Raw genomic sequence first — 20,301 nt, 5'->3', positions numbered from 1 at the left:
ACACTTGATCATTATTACTATGGAAATATACCCACTTCTTTTCATCTTAGATCTACTTCCCCATCTCACCTCCCGACCTCTCTTTTGAAACCATCTGAAACTTTTTCTACCCATCTCTCCAACAAATATTTGTTAAGATCATATTATGTAGGCAGTATGATAAGTTATGGGGCTTTGGAAGTGAATACACTGTGCCTTTCAAAGGAAACTCTTCACCCTTTTGGAAAGGGCAGAAAAATATTTGGAAAGCTTTTGTTTTATGCTAACAGGGCTAAGCAATGGGAAGCTGAGTATGTTTGAAGATAAACTATAACTTAGCTTTGTTCCCACCATTTTGTTTTGTCTGGGCCCTGTATTTAGCACTAAAATCACTGGAACCACATTCTTTGAGAAAGACTGAGTTGGGGCTTGGCCTCCAAGAACCTAGGCAGGAACCCCTTGGCCTTACTGCCTGTCCCTGTCTAGAACCACACCTTTGGTGTCAGGCCAGGAGTGGATGAGCCTTGGGGCCAGCGAGCAGCAAGCCAACATGTTCAAGGCTGCATTTGCTTCCATGTCAGTCTTTTCTTGTGACAATGAAAATGACCAAATGAGCCTGTTTTTTATATTCCTATTGGCAGGGACTGTGTACCATGTTTTTGCCCAAAGCACATTTTTTTTTAAGTGGCTAAAATTGAAGTCTGATAAATTGAGTCTTGGGTCAAAAAACTGGAATAAGCATTCAGGGTTGCTGTCAACCTGTTATTTTGTGTAGGTTTAGCTAGTGATGTCCAATTCAAGGTTCTACAAAATTCAGGAATAAAAATTCTTGGTGAAGAAGAAAGGATATTGAAATCTTAGAATTTAGAAAATGTCTCCTCTTCCACCACATAATTGTCCAAACAACTTGGGCCAGTTGAAATCAGTTTTAATTTACTTTTTAATATCATTGATAGACCTTAATGGAGGTAACCAGAATTCAGCTACTTGCCTTCACATAACAAATGACTTTGTACAGGTTATTTGGCTTCATCCAGATCCTCCTGCCAGCACTCTGTCATGTCGCAGTGGCTGTCTGGGAAGGTGCCAGTGAATGCCCGTGTGGGGCATTTCAGCAACACTTTTATTATACTGGGGAAAGAGAGATGGAATTTGGAAGAGTAGTCCTGAGGCCAGGAGTTACTTATTTGTTTCAGGGTTTTGTTTGCTTTGTTTCCTTTCTTTTTTTATGGTTTTGTTTATTTACTTCGCTTTTACATTTATTTTTTATTTTTCAATTATAGTTGTCATACAGTATTATATTAGTTTCAGGTATATACTCCAGTGATCAGGCATTATATAACTTACTAGGTGATTATACTGATAAATCGCATACACATCTGATGTGGTTATTGGAATATTATTGACTATATTCCTTGTGCTGTACTTTACATCCTTATAACTATTCTGTGACAAGCAATTTGTACTTCTTAATAATTTCACCTTTTCACCCATCACCGCAACTCCCTTCCAACATGGCAACCGTCAACATGTTCTCTGTATGTATGAGTCTGTTTCTATTCTGCTTGTTTTCTTATTTTGTTTTTTATATTCAGTTATAGATAGATATGTATTTATTGCTGTTGTATTGTTACTACTTTTATGTTCTTTTTTCTTCATAAAGAAGACCTTTTAACACTTTATGTAATGCTGGTTTGGTGGGAACTCCTTTACTTTTTTCTTGTCTGGGAAGGTCTTTATATGTCCTTTGATTCTAAATGATAGTTTTGCTGGGTACAGTAATCTTGGTTGTAGGTCCTTGCTTTTCATTACTTTGAAAACTTCTTGCCAATCCCTTCTAGCCTGTAAAGTTTCTGTTGAGAAACCAGCTGATAGTCTTATGGGAGCTCCCTTATAGTTAACTAACTGCTTTTCTCTCACTACTTTTAAGATTCTCTCTTGGTCTTTAGCTTTTGCATTTTTATTATAACGTGTCTTGGTATGAGCCTCTTTGGGTTCATCTTGTTTGGGGATCTTTGCACTTCCTGGACTTGTATGTCTGTTTCCTCCATCAAGTTCAGGAAGTCTTCTGTAATTATTTTTTCAAATAGATTTTCAATTTTTTCTTCTTTCTCCCTTTTGGCACCCCCATGATGTGTTGCTACACTTGATCCCAGAGGCTCCTTTTATTATCCTCATTTTTTAGATTCGTTTTTTCTTTTTGCTGTTCTGATTAGATGATTTTTTCTTCGTTATGTTCTAAATCACTGTTTTGATTCTTGGCTTCATCTACTTTACAGTTGATTCCCTCTAAATTATTCTTCATTTCAGTTAGTATAGCCTTCATTTATGACTGGTTCTTTTTTATAGTTTCCATGTCCTTTTTATGCTGTTGAAGTTCTCACTAAGTTCCTCTACTCTTTACCTAAGTTCATTGGGCATCCTTATAACCAGTATTTTGAACTCTGCATCTAGGAGATTGCTTGTGTCCATTTTATTTAGTTCTTTTTTCTGGAGTTTTGTTCTATGCTTTCATCCAGGACATGTTTCTATGTCTCCTCATTTTGGCAGCCTCCTTGTATTTTTTTTTCTATGTATAGGTAAAGTTGCTACATCTTCTGGCCTTGGTAGAGTGGCTTTATATAATAGGTGTTCTGTAGAGTCCAGTGGCACAGCCTCTCCAGTCACCCAAGCTGAGCACTCCAGTGTTCCCCCCACACCCATGTAGGCCGTGTACACCCTCCTGTTGTAGTTGAGTCTTGATTGCTGTTGGCACATCAATGGGAGGGATTTACCCTTAGGTCAATCAGCTGCAATGGCTAGCTATAACCACCATTGAGGATCAGCTGTGAAGGGGCCTACACAACAGAGCAGGACTTACTTCAGGGCACTGGTGCCTGCTGAGTTTTCCCGTTAACTATGTCACTTGTGGAGGTGGTTGGGTGGTGCTTTGATGTGGTCTGAAGCTGTCCACAGAGTGTGCTGGCTCTGGGACCTCCCAGGAGTTGGAGGCCATGGTCAAACACTGCCTATATTCTGCCCAGGGCCACCTGGCATTAGCTACAAAACAATCTGCAGATGGTTGATACTTGTGCTGGGCTTGGAGGTGCCCAGGAAAGGCCAAGCTGTGAACCAAGGCCAGCTACTGCTAGTGCCAGGCCTGGGTCCACCTGAGAGGTATGGGGCATGCTGAGGCCAGTTACTTCTTGTTTGAGAGATTTTAGGAAAGTCTAAAGCATGAACCAAGATAGGACATTCTATGGTAAAGCCACTGGAAAGGGGGTTGGGTGGGCCTGAAAGTTGGGTGGGGCAGGGTCTTAGGGAATTACCAGGCAGGGCAAATAGTCATAGCCAGGTTGATGGAGACTCAGATATTGTGCCTGCCTACTGGCTCAGGGGGAGAAGTGCTCAGAGAGGAACAATGGCCTCTGCCAGCACTTCTGTTTGGGAGAAAGCTGCCCCTCCAGCTCTTGTCCTGATGACAGACAATTCAGGTCCTCCCCACATGTCTCTGGTACCTTTTGCCCCAGGGCTGGAACTCAGAGGGAGTCAATCTGAGTAAGTCTGTGCTCAGACCATTTAAAAGGAACTTCCTGGGACTCCAGAGCCCTCCATCTCATTTAGCCACAATTCCCACTGGTTTTTACAGCCACAAGTTGTGCAGATGTCTCTTCCTGCCACCAGAACTCTCGGCTGGGGCCCTGGTGTGGGGCTGGGACTACTTGCTTCTCAGAGGGAACCTCTGGAGCTCAGATTTACTTCCTGATTTTTATTCTCCACACCTGAGTGTGGGACCAGCCCTTTCTTTATCTCTTCACCTCCTACTAGTTTCAATGTGGCTTCTTCTGTATATTCTTAGTTGTAGTACTTGTGTTCAGTGAGATTCAGGCAGTTCTGAATGATGGTTATCCTATAACTTAGTTGTAATTTTGATGTGGTTGTGGATGATGCGAATACCGCATTTACCTATGCTGCCATCTTGACTGGAAACATGTTTTGTCTTTTCATGCAGTCTGTTAATGTTAGTAATCTTGTTGGTCAGAAGTGATTACACTTTGTGAAAACTGGCTTTTGTCACCTAGGTCTAAGAATTTTAAAAGAAAAAGATATCTTAGGAAAGGGAGCTTATGTAAAAATGTTCTAAGTGCAACAGGTGTTTGGTGAGTGTTGTAGCTGTGTAATACAGAGGTTCTCTAGGTTGGGCTAGTCTCCTTTCCCTTCAATCAGTGCTGAAGGCATGCCTCCCTTTTTTATATTCCAAATGCCATTTATTATGTTCTAACCTACCATTTTGGATTCTGATTAAGTAAACATACTTTTATTGTTTTTGAGAGAAAGAATTCTATAGGTACTAAGTTGTTGGATCTACCCACAATCTCCTTTTTTATTCCTTCTCTCTCTCCTTTCCTTCCTTGCTCCCTCTGTTTTTCAAGTCTTTGTACTTGCTACTTATAAGACTTTAAACTTCAATTGTTTGCAGTACAATGTAGTTTTTATTTAAGGTTATTGGGTTGACATTGATTAATAAAATTATATAGGTTTTATTTTTAATATATTTTATTGATAAGTTATATAGGCTTTAACTGTATAATTCTATGATACATGATTTATATATTACATTGTGTGCTGAACACCCAAAGTTAAAATATATTTTAATCTAAGAATTGTATTTTGTGACACAGTCCGTTAAAGATTATTTTTGGTTTCCTTTTGTATCAGGAGAATGCCCATCCTGAAAATGTCTATTCTTATTGAAGTAGTGGAACAAATTGATTCATTAATTTGGAATGGGCATGCCCTTGTTTTGGAATGGGCTCAGAATTAAAAGAAAAACACCAAAAAAAAAAAAAAAGAAAGAAAGCTAGATACATCTTCTGGCCAGGTTGGGACAATTTATATGGTGTCTTTGAGAGTCCCCAGAACTCTGAATCTAATCAAGATGAAAAGCATAGAACAGCTGAAAGGAATCACATGCATTCTCAGGCACATGTAGCAAACAGGGCCCAGGTTTCTTGGGGGTGGAATATGGTTCCACCTTTGAAATTCTGATTATAAGCTTAGAAAGACCTGATTAACTTTGGCTGTGAAACTGGAAGTGTGCCATTTAAACCTGTGCGGAAGTTCACATTAAGTAAAAGGAGATGGAATAAGAAAAACTTTTAGAACAGTTCCTGCTTTATCTTGTCAAAAGTCATTGTTAGAAACTAGAGGTAGAGAGAAGTGATTTTTTTTTAAGGAAAAAAATTATCCCACGGCTCTTGAGCTTCCTGTTTTTATTTGGACAGTGCAATAAGGTATGTTTAAAACATTTGATGGGTTTCCATCTTTGTACCCCCTAACTTATTTTTCCTAGCACTATCTTATACATGTAACTGTGTGCTGTCCAAAAAAGAAGGTAAAATACACGTGTATGACAAGTAAGGTAGTATCCAAGTACTGTGGGTTTCTGAAGAGAGGTTAAGTAGTGTGGGTTTCTAAAGAGAGTGCTAAAGAGAGTTTAAGGTAAGTCATAAAAAGGCTTTAAAAATTATTATTTATTTTTCAGGGATTGTTGTCTGTGAAGCGCCTAACAACAAATTAGATAAATTCATGGGAGTTCTCTCTTGGAAGGACAGCAAGCACTCCCTCAACAACGAGAAGATAATCCTGAGGGGCTGTGTCCTGAGAAACACCAGCTGGTGTTTTGGAATGGTTATTTTTGCAGGTATGGCTACTGCCCAGGGTTGGTTGTGGGGGTCCCTTCCTGACATTTGCATGGGCATAGTCTGGGGCTCCCTGAGTTGGATGAACACAGTGCTTCTATTCTGTCTGAGGTGTCACCCTGCATTGACTACAGAGTGCAGGGTCCCAGGGGAAGACACCAATGCTCCAGAATACTGTGTGCGGGTCCACTGTGTGAGGAACCACTGACATCATGAACATAGTCCTAAGGGTGCTTGGGCCTTAATTACTCAGTGGGTGGTAGATGCCTACTGTTTAATTTCTCATTCTTTAGCCCCATCTCAATCAACCACATCATTATATTTACTAATTGACTTGCCTTTGAAATGGGGAAATAGTGCTGAAAAAAAAAATCCCCCAGCTCTGCTGTTAATTTTGTAGTTTGGAAAGGTCAAATAATTCTTTTGAAAAAGTTTCTTGGAGCTCCTGCAATTGTTTCTGTTTATACTCCATAGCTTCTTCTCTTGGTCAGTGGGCCCTGAAAGACTATGTGTGATGGAAGTGGGGTGGGAGTTGGGGAGGAGGGAAGGTGCTTTTAACTCTTCCTGCTGCCCACTTTCCCATTCTCTGCTTTATGTCTGTGGGCCCAAGGTGGCACTCTCCTGCTGAGGAAGCTTACAGTAGCACCACTTCATAAAGCCACTCAAATGGTACTCATGGCTTGAATTGCTAGCCGTTGACTTTTGAAAATCCTGTTTATTGTGACACCAAATTAAGATGTGTTTGGGGCCCATTGACTATATGTGCAATCAAAATTGGAATGTTTCTCTTAACTGACTTTCCTCAACAACAACAAAATGTTCATTAAAGACTCAAAAGGGTTCCAAACCTGGAAAAGTCCTCCCACTTCTTTCTAAATACTCTCAGCTGTGTATGTTAACAAGGCTCTTGCTGCTTGGGACATTGCCATCTAAAGGACTTGGGAAATTCTCTAGAAATGAGGCAGTGTATGTGCTTTTACCTGGGAACATATCTGGTTTCATAATTCTCTCATCAGTTGCTTTCATTCTTTTGTCATGGAAATAAGCCTGTGATCATATCTTTCTTTATTTGCATCTTTCTTCCATTGAGAAAAAGACAGCCAAGCTCATACTTTCCTACTTAATGAAGGGGGGGACTCCTCGAAGGTCCTCTGATGGGAAGGACACCGCTGGTTTGCTCCCTGTCGTCATAGAAATGGGGAGAGCTTCATCCTAGGAATGGGTGGTAGCCCAAAATTTTGTTTGCGTTTGTATGATCTTGTTTGAAAAGACTGATTCAGGACTATGGTCCAGCATGTTAAGCTAGGACAGCTGCTCTGTACCATGCAGGGGCCAAGTTTTCCTTCAGAAGGTTGGCTCTGTGGGAAAATGCTTCTATAGAGAAGGAAGTGGGGTGGTAAGTTGAACAGGTCTCTCTCTAAGCAGTATAACAGAAAGTTCGCAGAATCTGGATTGGACAGGTCTGGGTTCAGACTTGTTTACCAGCTGTAGGATGTTAAGCTTTGGTTACTTTCTAAGCTTTAGCTTTTTCTACTGTAAGTGGGGGTAATAATAAGTTCATTAGGCAGTCATTGTAAAAGCTCAGTGAGACAATACATAAGGGAAGAGAATGCTTGACAAATGTTTTCCTTCCTTCTGTGCTTCTCCCTTCTTTGGGCATCAGTTCAGAGTGCATTGCCTACTCTATAGGCTGAGAGTTGGGAAAATGTACTGCTCTTTGGGTTTTGGCAGGGAAGTGCAGGAACACCTTCTTCTTTTGTGATGTGGCCTGGATGTTTCCTGGTAGGAAACCCTCATGAGGCAGATATTTATAATGCACAGCATGCCTCCATTGACTTTAGTCTGGGCACAAATGTTGATAAAAAGCTTAACTAGAATGACGGCAGGAAGAATGGTTGGTTTCACCAGTTTCAAAGTTACACAGGTGAATGTTTCAGAACCACTAAGTTCTGAGACATCTAATTTGGGAAACTAATTCCAGATAAACACCTAAATGTTTTTAAAGTTATTCAAAATGAATTATTAACTATTCATTCTATGTTATTACTCTAATTATACGTACAATTGATGATTGTGTAAGGAGCAGTCAAGACAGACATGGTTTACTTTTCAAATCTATAACTTATGAGGGTCTAAAGTACATTAACAGCTAAGCCATGCCTCCCTGGAAATGACTTTTCCTTTATGCTCAAGAAAGGAAAAAGTCTTGTTTCTGAGGGTAGGAGTCTTATTCATTTAAGGAGTCCATTCCATCTTGGTGCACAGTAGGTTTTTGTGCTGGATGCCTTCTATTTGCCCCTCCAGATGTATGGCCACCCTTTCTCACTATTCTCTCCAGCCCGGAGGTCAACTTATGTGGTTTACACTCAGGTTTCCTTGAACTTTGGCTTTTAGTTGGGCTGTGTCATTGGGGATCCCTGGAGAGAGATAGATCAAAGGGAGAAAAAAGATTGAAATCAAGGTACTTGCTCTTCCCAACTGTCTGCCTCCCTACATAGTCACTTCAAGTAGCTTAGTCCCTTAACATACAGTCACTCTTCTTCTAAAGGCTGCAAACTCAACATACCTCTCTCCTTTAAGGTCCAGTAACCACCCTCTCCCCTCATCTGTTCCTTCTGGCTTAGATGGAAACATCTTGATTTCTATCAAGTCCTTGGTTACTTAATTAACCTTTAGCCTCCCCTATACCTCCACACACACTTTTGTATAGTCCCTTTATAAATAAACCTTTCTCTAGTTGTCCTTGTTCAATGTATCACTATTTCCTGTTTGGACTCTGAGTGAGTCATAGTCTTAAATACACATTGATTGAATGAGTCAGTAAATTAATGAATTAATGGACTATTTCATATAATTTTAAAATAGTGGTCAAGAGCAAGAGATTTAGGCTTAACTAAATCTGGGTTCAAATTCTGGCTCTGACACCTACTAGACAAGAAATCTTAGGCAAGTTACTTAAATTCTTTAAACCTCAGTCTCATTATTAGTGAACTAAGGATAACTAATTTGTTGTCTTTTAAGCATTAACTGAGACAATAGACAAAAAGCACATATATACATTGCCTAAAACATAGCAAGCACTTAATAAATTCATTAAACAATTACTTATCGAGTGCTTACTATGTGTCAAGCACTATGCTAATAACTCATTTGTAATTAAGAATGTGAACAAAACAAACACAGTCCCTTCACTCATGTGGTTTTGAATCTGATAGGAGGCAGAGACTTTAATATCAAATAATTGTAGTAATGAATATATAATCTTAAACTGAGAGAAGTGCTCTGAAGAAAAAGAATATGGACTCACGAGAGTATATAATGCAGGGACAAGTTAGTTAAAAGGCGCATCGTGGGTAAAGGGCTTGTTGAAGGTGTGAGGATGGTGAGGTAAACAGCAACAACAACAACAAACAAAAAACAGACTTAAGCAGGCCAGTGTGGGGCAGTGGAGCAGGTCTGAGGATGGTGAAGTAAACAACAACAGAGAAAAAACAGAAACAAACTGAAGCAGGCCACAGTGGAGTAGTGTAGCATGGAGAGCAAGAAGAATAGAGATGAATGAGTGCCTGGAGATGTGGATGGGGGCTGGACTATGTAAGACCTGTGGCTTATATTCAGAATTTTAGTCTTTATCCTAAGAGTATCAGGAAGCCATTGCAAGTTTTCAAACGGATATTGTGTGTTTATGTATTAAATTTCAAAAGTTTACTCTTGACTACAGTGTCTGTAAAGTTGGTAAGTAATACGTGCACCCCCCTCCAAAAAGTATGATTGCAGTGGGGAAGGGGAGAAATATTGATTAGAGTTGGGGGCAGAGTATATTTAGTGAGACAAAGTTACTAGGCTTTTTATTATAGTCCAGTTGAGAGAAGATGGTACTGTGGACTAGAGGGTGAGACATGGAGATAGACTAGACTCCTAGGTTTCTCCCAGCCTTCATAGCTGGGTGAGCAGTGGTGCCATTCACTGAGATGAGGAACTCTGGTGCACGGACAGCATGGAGGATAGAGATGGACAGATGACTGGAGAAGACAAGTTGGGCTGGACAAGGGCCACTTGAGAAGCCCAAGAAAGACTCAGGTGAAGATATCATATAGGCAATTAAATATATGGATTTAAACATATGGGTTTTTAGAGCTCATAGGCTAACAAGAAGAGTCTCACAAACAATGGGAAGTCAAAGAAACAATCCCCAAATGAAAGGAAAGGAGGAAGTCTCAGAAAGAATGCTAAATGAAATAGAGGCAAGTCAACTATCAGATATTGTGTTCAAAACATTGGTTATAAGGAAGCTTAATGAGCTCACAGAGAATTACCAAAAACTACAGGGAAACTACAATGAACTCACTGCAAACTATATCAACGTGAAAAAAGGAATAAAAACTATCAGCAAGGCCCAAGAGGAAATGAAGAATACAATTTCTGAACTGAAGAACACAGTAGAAGGAATCAAAAGCAGGCTTGATGAAGCAGAGGATTGGATCAGTGAGCTGGAGGACAAAGTAGAGAAAAAAACCCAGAATGAGCAAGAAAAGGAAAAGAGGCTCAGAAAGAATGAAGAGGGGTTAAGGGAAATGCAGGACAACATGAAACGTAATAATATCCATATAATAGGGATACCAGAAAGAGAAAAAGGAGAGCAAGGGATAGAAAACCTGTTTGAAAAAGTAATGATGGAAAACTCCCCTAATTTGATGAGAGAAAAAGTCACCCAAATCCAGGAAACACAGAGAGTCCCAATCAAGAGGAACCCAAAGAGGCCCACTTCAAGACACATCATAATTAAAATAGCAAAATTCCAGATAAAGAGAGAATCTTTTATTTGTTTATTTTTATTTTTTAAATTTTTATTCAGTTACAATAGTCTGCATTTTCTCCCCATCCCTCCACCCCACCCCAGCCAGTCCCATCTCCCTCTCCCACCTCTACTCTTCCCCTTGATTTTGTCCTGGTGTCCTTTATAGTAGCTCCTATAGACCCCTCTCCTCACTATCCAGAGACATTGACATTAAGAACAATGTAAAGAGAGAATCTTAAAGGCAGCAAGGGAAAAACAGGAAGTAACATACAAGGGAGCCCCAATAAGACTAGCAGCTGACTTCTCAATGGAAACTCTCCAAGCCAGAAGAGAATGGCAAGAAGTATTCCAAGTAATGAAAACCAGAGGCCTGCAACCAAGACTAGTTTATCCAGCAAGGCTCTCAATTAAAATGGAAGGCCAAATAAGGAGCTTCCCATACAAAAGAAGCCTCAAAGAATAAACCTCCTCCAAACCAGCTCTACAGGAGATGCTAAAGGGTTTGCTTTAAGAACAGGAGGAAAAACAGTGAAAGAAAAAGGAACACAGGTATGAAAAAATGGCAGTGAATAAATATCTATCAATAATAAGGAAAGGAGGAAGTCTCAGAAAGAATGCTAAATGAAATAGAGGCAAGTCAACTCTCAGATATTGAGTTCAAAGCATTGGTTATAAGGAAGCTCAATGATTAAATGTCTCAATCAAAAGACACAGAATAGCGGAATGGATAAGAAAACATGACCCATACATATGCTTCCTACAGGATACCCACCTCCGAACAAAAGACCTACATAGACTGAAAGTGAAGGGCTGGAAACAAATATTCCAAGCAAATGGACAGGAAAAAAAAAAAAAGCCAGGGTAGCAATACTCATATCAGACAAAATAGACTTCAAAGAAAGAGCCATAAAAAGAGACCCAGAAGGTCACTTCATAATACTCAAGGGAAGAATCCATCAAGAAGACATAAATATTGTAAATACATATGGACCCAACATAGGAGCACCCAAATACATAAAGAAAATCTTGGAGGACTTCAAGAAAGATATTGACAGCAACACAATTGTAGTAAGAGATTTTAATACCCCACTGTCAAAAATGGACAGATCTTCCAAACAAAATATCAACAAAGATATTGTGGCATTGAACAATGCCCTAGATGAAATGGACTTAACTGATATATATATAGAGCCCTTTATCCAAAAGAAGCAAAATACACATTCTTTTCAAAGGTACATGGATCATTTTCAAAGATAGACCACATGATAGGACACAAAACAAGCCTCAACAAATTCAAGAAAATTGAAATCATATCAAGCATTTTTTCTGACCACAAGGGTCTGAAACTAGAAACAAACCTCAAGGAAAAAAACCCCAAACACTCAAAATCACGGAGATTGAATAGCATGCTATTAAACAATGAATTGGTGAAGAATGAGATTAGGGAAGAAATCAAAAAGTTTCTGGAAACAAACAAAAACAAACTCACAACAATCCAAAACTTACGGGACACAGTGAAGGCAGTCCTGAGAGGACGGTTCATAGCAATACAGGCCTACCTAAAAAAGATAGAAACATTTCAAATAAACAACCTAACCCTACGCCTACGAGAACTCGAGGAACAGGAACAAAGACAACCCAGAGCAAGTAGAAGGAAGGAAATAACCAAGATCAGAGCAGAATTAAATGACACAGAGACTAAAAACACAATTCTAAGGATCAATGAGTCCAGGAGCTGGTTCTTTGACAAGATAAACAACATTGACAAGCCTTTAAGCAGGCTCATCAAGAAAAAAAAGAGAAACGACCCAAGTAAACACAATAAAAAATGAAAGAGGAGAGATTACAACTGATACCACAGAAATACAAAAGATTGTAAGAAATTACTATGAAGAACTATATGTCAAGAAATGTGAAAACCTAGATGAAATGGACAAATTTCTAGAAAAATATAAGCTCCCAAAACTCAATGAAGAAACAGAGAGCCTGAACAGACCAATAACGCCTGATGAAATTGAAACAGTAATCAAAAAAGCTCCCAACACACAAAAGGCCTGGACCAGATGATTTCACAGGAGAATTCTACAGAGCATTTAAGGGAGAGCTAACCCCCATCCTCCACAGATTATTTCAAAAAGTTCAAGAAGATGGAAGACTCCCAAACTCTTTTTATGAACCCAACATCATCCTAATCCCAAAACCAGATAAAGACATAACAAAGAAAGAAAACTTCAGGCCAATTTCACTGATGAAAATAGATGCTAAAATCCTCAGCAAAATATTGGCAAACTGCATCCAGCAATACATTAAAAAGATCATACACCATGACCAAGTGGGATTCCTCCCAGGGATGCAAGATGGTACAATATTTGCAAATCAATAAACATAATACACCATATAAACAAAATGAAAGACAAAAATCACATTATCATCTCAATAGATGCAGAAAAAACATTTGATTAGGTGCCACACCCATTTATGATAAAAACCCTCAGCAAAGTGGGAATAGAGGGAGCATTCCTCAACATAATAAAGGCCATATATAAGAGACCTACAGCCAACATCATACTCAATGAACAAAAACTTAGAGCTTTTTCACTAAGATCAGGAACAAGACAAGAATGCCCTCTCTCACCACTCCTATTCAACATAGTACTGGAATTCCTAGCCACAGCAATCAGACAAGAAAGAGAAATAAAAGGCATCCAAATTGGAAAGGAGGAAACAAGACTGTCATTGTTTGCAGATGACATGATAGTGTACATAGCAAATCCTGTAGACTCCACCAAAAAACTACTTGACCTAATAAATGAATTTTTCAAAACAACCAGTTACAAAGTCAATACTCAGAAATCATAGGCATTCCTGTATACCAACAACGAAACTGCAGAAACAGAAATCAGGAAAAAATCTCATTTGATATAGGAATGAGAAAAATAAAGTACCTAGGAATAAATCTAACCGAGGAGGTAAAAGACCTGTACTCAGAAAACTACACAACACTGAAGAAAGAAATGAAGGAAGACACAAACAAATGGAAGCATGTACCATGCTCATGGATTGGTAGAATTAACATCATCAAAATGGCCATACTGCCCAAAGTGATTTATAGATCCAGTGCAATCCCTATTAAAGTACCAATGACATATTTCACAAATATAGAACAAACATTTCAGAAATTTATATGGAACCATAAACGACCCTGAGTAGCTGCAGCAATTTTGAGAAAGAAGAACAAAGCTTGAGAGATCACAATACCTATATCAAACTGTATTACAAGGCCACTATAATCAAAACAGCCTGGTACTGGCATAAAAACAGGCACACAGACAAATGGAACAGAACAGAGGGCCCAGAAATAAACCCAAGTCTCTACGATCAATTAATATTTGACAAAGAGGGAAGAAGCTTAAAATGGAGCAAAAATAGCCTCTTCAACAAATGGTGTTGGGAGATCTGGACAGCTACATGCAAAAAAGTGAAACTCCATCACGAACTCACACCATTCACAAAAATAAATTCAAGGTGGATAAAAGACTTAAATATAAGTTGTAACACCATAAAAGTCCTAGAGGAAAGCATTGGCAGGAAAATCTCATACATTCCATGCAGCAACATCTTCATGGATATGTCCCCTAAAGCAAGGGACATAAAGGAAAGAATAAACACATGGGACCTCATCAAAATAAAAAGCTTCTGCATAGCTAAAGAAAACAGCATTAAAATGAAAAGAGAATCAACTGTATGGGAAAACACATTTGCCAATGATACCTCAGACAAGGGTCTGATCTCCAAAATATATAAAGAACTCACACGACTCCACTCCAGGAAGACAAACAATCCAATTAAAAAATGGGCAAAGGACTTGAACAGACACTTCTCCAAGGAAGACATACAGAGGGCCCAGAGATGCATGAAAAGATGCTCAGCATCACTAGCCATCAGAGAGATGCAAATTAAAACCACAATGAGATACCACCTCACACCGGTCAGAATGGCCAACATAAAGAAATCCACAAAGAAGTGTTGGAGAGGATGCGGAGAAAAGGGAACCCTAGTACATTGTGGTGGGAATGCTGACTGGTACAGCCACTGTGGAAAACAGTATGGAATTTCCTCAGAAAACTAAAAATGGAACTGCCCTTTGACCCAGCAATTCTGCTGCAGGGATTATAGCCTAAGAACCCTGAAACACCAATCCAAAAGAACCTGTGCACCCCAATGTCCATAGCAGCACAATTTACAATAGCCAAGTACTGGAAGCAACCTAAGTGCCCATCAGCAAATGAGTGAATCAAAAAACTATGGTACATTTACACAGTGGAATTCTATGCAGCAGAGAGAAAGAAGGAGCTTATACCCTTTGCAACAGCATGGATGGAACTGGAGAACATTATGCTAAGTGAAATAAGCCAGGCAGTGAGGGACAAATACCATATGATCTCACCTTTAACTGGAACAGAATCAACAAAAGAAAAAAGCAAACAAAATATAACCAGAGTCATTGAAATTAGGAACAATCTAACAATAGCCAGAAGGGAGGGGACAGTGGGGAGAAGGGTTTTCAGGAACAACTATAAAGGAAACATGGACAAAACCAAGGGGAGGGTGGAAGCAAGGGAGGGAGGTAGCTTTGGCTGGAGTGGGGGGGAGGGGTGGGGCAAGGTGGGGGAGAAAATGCAGACAACTGTAATTAAGCAACAATAAAGTAATTAAAAAAAAGACTTTATATGCAGTCTTTTAGGGACAAAGGAAGAGGGGTCTTATGAAAGAAATGCTTCTAGAATGTGTTTTGGCTAACATGGTCATAAACAAAACAAGGGAGGGAGGTGGGTTTGGATTTGTGAGGGAGAGGCATGGGAAGAAAATGCAGACAACTGTAATTGAACAGTAATAAAATAAAAAATAAATTAAAAAGTAAAAATAAATAAATTAAAAAAATAAAATATTAAAAAAAAGAAATATTTCCCACCGTCAATGTCCACATGATTTTAATAAATGATTTTGAGAAAATGTGGGTGGCCTCCTTTACACAGCAGTGGCTGGAATAGGGCACTGGGGTACAATTTCCAACTGAAGACTGAATTTTTCTGAGACCAATCTTTGCTTCAGTTTGTATTGAAAGGAAATGAAAGTCTTTAGCAATGTGCCCATTCCTCCTTGACTTTTGGAATTTCATGTGTGCCTCTCCTCTCTTCTTCCTTTCATTTCTCCTCCCCTGCTATATGAAATGTCTTCACGAATTGAAAATAATCATGGGAAGATGATGTGTAGAGGGAACACTAGACAAGTCAGGTATAATTAAAAGTTAATTGCTTCTGTTTAGCATCTTCCTTGCCCACAAGGAATCTCCTAAGCAATAATATATTCTAACATTTTCCTCTATTAAACACCTAATAATCTACATCTAAGGCAGTTAATAATATTCTTAAAATTCCTTGAACAAGGCACTTAATCAATATGTCTGTCATGAGATAATGTATTGTATTTACCTGAAATTAATCTAATGCAAGATTAAAGATAATTCTTGCCCTTACATAAAGTACATATTATATATACAGTGTGTAATACATAATAAAGGTTTAAATTATTTGCTTATGTACTGTTTGGAGTTATCCTAATTTCTCTATTAAAGGCACCTCAAATCTTTTTGGGAAACAGATTCAGAATTTGATTTCTTATTTCGAGTTTTCATTTTTGACCTTAGTGTCCTGAATTGTATTTTTAAATTTAATTTTATTTTTGTTTATGCTGTTACAGTTGTTCTGACTTTTTCTCTCTTTCCCTACTTCCACCCAACTCCACCCCAAGCCAATCCCCATATTGTTGTCCATGAGCATGGGTTGTACATAAATGCTCTTTGGTTCTTTACTATCTTTTATCCCATTCCCGCTATCTCCTTTCTGGCTGCTGTTAGTCCATTTTATGTATATAAGCTTCTATTACTATTGTATTTTGTTCATTGATTTATTGTGTTCATTCGATTTCACATATAAGTGAGATCATATGGTACTTTTCTTTCACTGACTGGCTTAACTCACTTAGCATAATTTTCTCCAGGTTGATCCATGCTGTTGTGAAATGTTAGCATTTTTCTTTTTTACTGCTGCATAGTATTCAACTGTGTAAATGTACCACAGCTTTTTTATGCACTCATAGACTGATGGGCAGTTAGGCTGTTTCCAAATGTTGGCTATTATAAATAACACTGCTATACATATAGGGATGCATATATATTTTGTTTTGGTGTCTTGGGATCCTTGGTGTATATTCACAGAAGTGGAATCACTGGGTCAAAAGGGAATTCCATGTATGAATGTCCCATGGACATGGAAAACAGGTTGGGGAATGACTGTGGGAGTGGGGGGTGGGTGGGCAGAGGAGGGCAAAGGGGGTAAAATTGGGACAACTGTAATAGAATAACAATAAAATATTTAATAAAAAAAGGGAGTTCCATTTTTAAATTTTTAAGGATACTCCGTTTTCCACAGTAAATGCACCAGACTGCATTCTCACTGGCAGTGCAAGAGGGTTCCTCTTTCTCTACAATCTCACCAACACTTGTCGTTTGTTGATTTATTGGCGGTAGCCATTCTGACAGGTGTAAGGTGATATCCCATTCAAATTATTCCTCACTCTGTATCTGTTGGACTTAATTATTTTTAACTGCTTCAAGCTACAAGCATATTTGTACACAGATTTTGAAAAAATCCGTTTACTTAAACTTTTCATTTACAAGTTCTGTCTGGATTTATTCTGTTCTAAGGAGGCCAACTCTATTGCAGTTTCCAGAGTTGTTTAGCCACTAGTTGAGAATCATACACAACTTAATAATGGCCCTTGCTTGCTCTTAATACAAGTTAAATTAAAAAATATATTATTTTCAGGAACATCTGATATGAGTAGGAATTCCTCCCCTTCCTCCTCCTCCTCTCTCATCATCGTCATCACCATCTAATAATAATAATAATTTCAAAGTTGTTATTAAAAATATTTTTTTTGCAGGTCCTGACACTAAACTAATGCAGAACAGTGGAAAGACAAAGTTTAAAAGGACAAGCATTGATAGATTGATGAATACTCTAGTACTATGGGTAAGTTACTATAAGAAAATTAGGCAATGTCAGTCATTGTTATCTTCATATATTTCTTATATTTTTGCTGGGAGTTCTTTCAGAAGTCTACATTCCCCTTGTGTAGTTTGTATTTGGAGATTTTACATTTGGGGCCCAGGTATATAGCCCTCTACTTTCTAGATTATGATTTCTCAATCTTTGATAAAGTTTCTTGTGAGAGGTAGGTTAGTGCTTGTGGAGGCTTCATAGTCTTGCAAGTTCTCCATATTCCAAAGATTTGCTTTTAAAAAACAAAACATAATTTTTAAGGTAGTTTGGCCTTTCTGTTGTCTTACTTTTGCTCACATCCTCTCTTCGTAGCTTATAGACAGTGCTGGCTTCATGCGTATGACCTGTTCACTTACACAGGTCCCCATTCTGAAAGGCCTCGCATTTGTTATTGACCTCCTATTGCTATGTAAAGTGTTGTTTTTTAGAAATTCTTAATAAATTTTGAACAAAGGGGGCACACATTTTCATTTTGCACTGGGCCTTGAAAATTATGTACTGATTTTACTCATGAATCCTCTGAGGTGTAAGTCACAGCTCTCCTTCATGAAGACCTCCCAACCTCCTAGCCCATGGTTATCTCTTTCCTCTGAACTTTTTTTCTCCTCTGAATTTTTTGAAATGATTTCCTCTACCACCATTTACTAAAAACAGGTATTCCCCGTGTCCTACCCTATTTGAAGTTAGTCTTGTGCTACCACAGGCTGTGGATCTGATTGTTGTCCGATTTTTCATGTGCTATTGCTTTGCCTCCACATGTAAGGGTTAAGTTTTAGAACATTGACTTTGGAATACGAGGACAGTAACTTTGAATCACGTTCTCCACCTGCCCCATCACAGACTCACAAACAATGATAAAATCTGAGCTCAATATTTATTTGCTTAACTAATATGTAATAGTGGGACCCTGAATAAGGAAAGAAGGAAATGGAACCTTATTTTGGTACAAAATCATATCCAGGCTCTGTGTATTGCTTTCGGTATTATCCTCAGACATGGACTTTACTCCAGCTACACTGTCCTCTTGGGTCAGAATCCACGGGGTCAAGGAAACATGCCCAGGAGTCTGTGACCCCTTCCTAATATCTCCAATTTAATGACCCTGTGCTCACTTCTAGGGTTTGCATGGGGATTGTATATCTGCCCACCACAGAGTAAAATTACGGGGTTGTGAAGCAGGAATGTCCCAGCGTTTTGTACTAGAAAATTGGGTGATCCATTGGGGTATTAGAGTCTCTCCTTAAATCAGGAATTTAATGCCAAATGTCAGCAATTTTAATGCTCTTAGAGTAATTCAATTAAATTAACTTATAGTATCAGCCATTAACAGAAAGAGGATACTGTGTGATACAGCTCTCACATTGGTAGGATTTTAGGGATTCACGGTTCTACTTTTCTCTAGTGCACAGTTTTCTAATATGCTTCAAATTGGCTTTCCCTAAACTTTGTCTTCTTAAGGTGCCTATTTTGTTCATGAGAGAAAAAAGAAAAAATCAGTTCTAGAACACCTGAATATTCTTTCATTGAGGACAAAGGAAACTGGAAGGCAATGCATTCCTATTCTCTAGCCCCACTCCTCCCTTGACAGTGGCTGGTCCCAGCTCCTATCACAGTGTGACATAGCAGAGCAAAGTCCCCTGAACACTGTGTTCAGCTTATATCAGGCTGTGGTCACTGACTTTGTGTTCCTCCTGCTAAAAGCTGGAATTTGAGGCTCACAAGGGACTCACTTTGCTGTTTTTCTATTTGCTATACCTCCAAAGTGTCTCTTTGCTAATACTGTTACTAATCACAATGTAAGAGTTGGCTAGCTTTCAGTTGCTTCCTACCTTCTTTCTTATCTCAAAAGGAAGGTATATATGTCATGAAATATTTTAATTAATCCTTATCTTTCTTGTTAGCCTTAAGTAAGTAGTATGCTACTAGATCTGTAGCCGAAAGATTTGCCCATTCTTGGATAAATCGTTATCATTGATGTTTTTTCTTTTTGCTTTGTGCCTTGGGTGATTATATAACTTATCATTTAAACAGGATACTTTTGGAGGGAAAAGCAGGGAATGATACAGTGTCACAGCTGGCCAATGCATGTAAACTGGGTTTGATGAGGGCACATTGTCTTTACTTAAGCCACTGAAACATACGCACTCATTGTGAATCGATTAATTAAAGTTATTAGCTTTATGGCAGTGGGCAAGTTACATAATTTTTCTGTGCTTCCACTTTATTTTGTCTTGGTTTTGACCAGCAAAGTGTGAGAAAATAATTGTTCCTATCTCAGAGTCAATGGGAAATTTGAGAAAATGTATATAAAATATTTAGTTGTGTTCCCTGCATAATAATGTTAAATTTTACTCGCATGATTAATGATAAGTAAGGAGAGCTTTGTATAACTTACTTTTCAAATGACAATTTCTTGGAGTTGGAAGTGTAATTAGATTGCATTGATAGGACTAGTTCTGAGTTCAAGTTAGCTTTAACCAGACTTCTGTTCTCATTTCAGATTTTTGGGTTTCTGGTATGCTTGGGAATTATTCTTGCAATAGGAAATTCAATCTGGGAGAATCAAGTTGGGGACCAATTCAGAACTTTCCTTTTCTGGAATGAAGGAGAGAAGAATTCCTTGTTCTCAGGATTCTTAACATTCTGGTCATATATTATTATTCTCAACACAGTCGTACCCATTTCATTATACGTGAGGTAAGATGAGAGTTTATACTTT

General features: G+C 38.6%; 1 protein-coding gene across 12 annotated transcripts in view; it reads left to right on the top strand.

Annotated features, from left to right (window-relative positions):
* Nucleotides 1-20,301, top strand: part of ATP8B4 (ATPase phospholipid transporting 8B4 (putative)) — a 222,568-nt gene that overhangs the window by 128,191 nt on the left and 74,076 nt on the right. For all 12 annotated transcript variants that reach the window (XM_024568257.4, XM_024568254.4, XM_053927684.2 and 9 more), the window contains 3 exons: nucleotides 5,504-5,662; nucleotides 17,464-17,552; nucleotides 20,083-20,279. In XM_024568257.4, the coding sequence (XP_024424025.2) occupies nucleotides 5,504-5,662; nucleotides 17,464-17,552; nucleotides 20,083-20,279 (445 nt within the window). The remainder of the gene's footprint in view (nucleotides 1-5,503; nucleotides 5,663-17,463; nucleotides 17,553-20,082; nucleotides 20,280-20,301) is intronic.

Source organism: Desmodus rotundus, chromosome 7 (genome assembly GCF_022682495.2).
Source record: "Desmodus rotundus isolate HL8 chromosome 7, HLdesRot8A.1, whole genome shotgun sequence".
In the NCBI taxonomy this organism is placed as follows: domain Eukaryota; kingdom Metazoa; phylum Chordata; class Mammalia; order Chiroptera; family Phyllostomidae; genus Desmodus; species Desmodus rotundus.
Note: the sequence above shows the minus strand (reverse complement) of the source record. Positions and strands in the feature narration are given on the sequence as shown.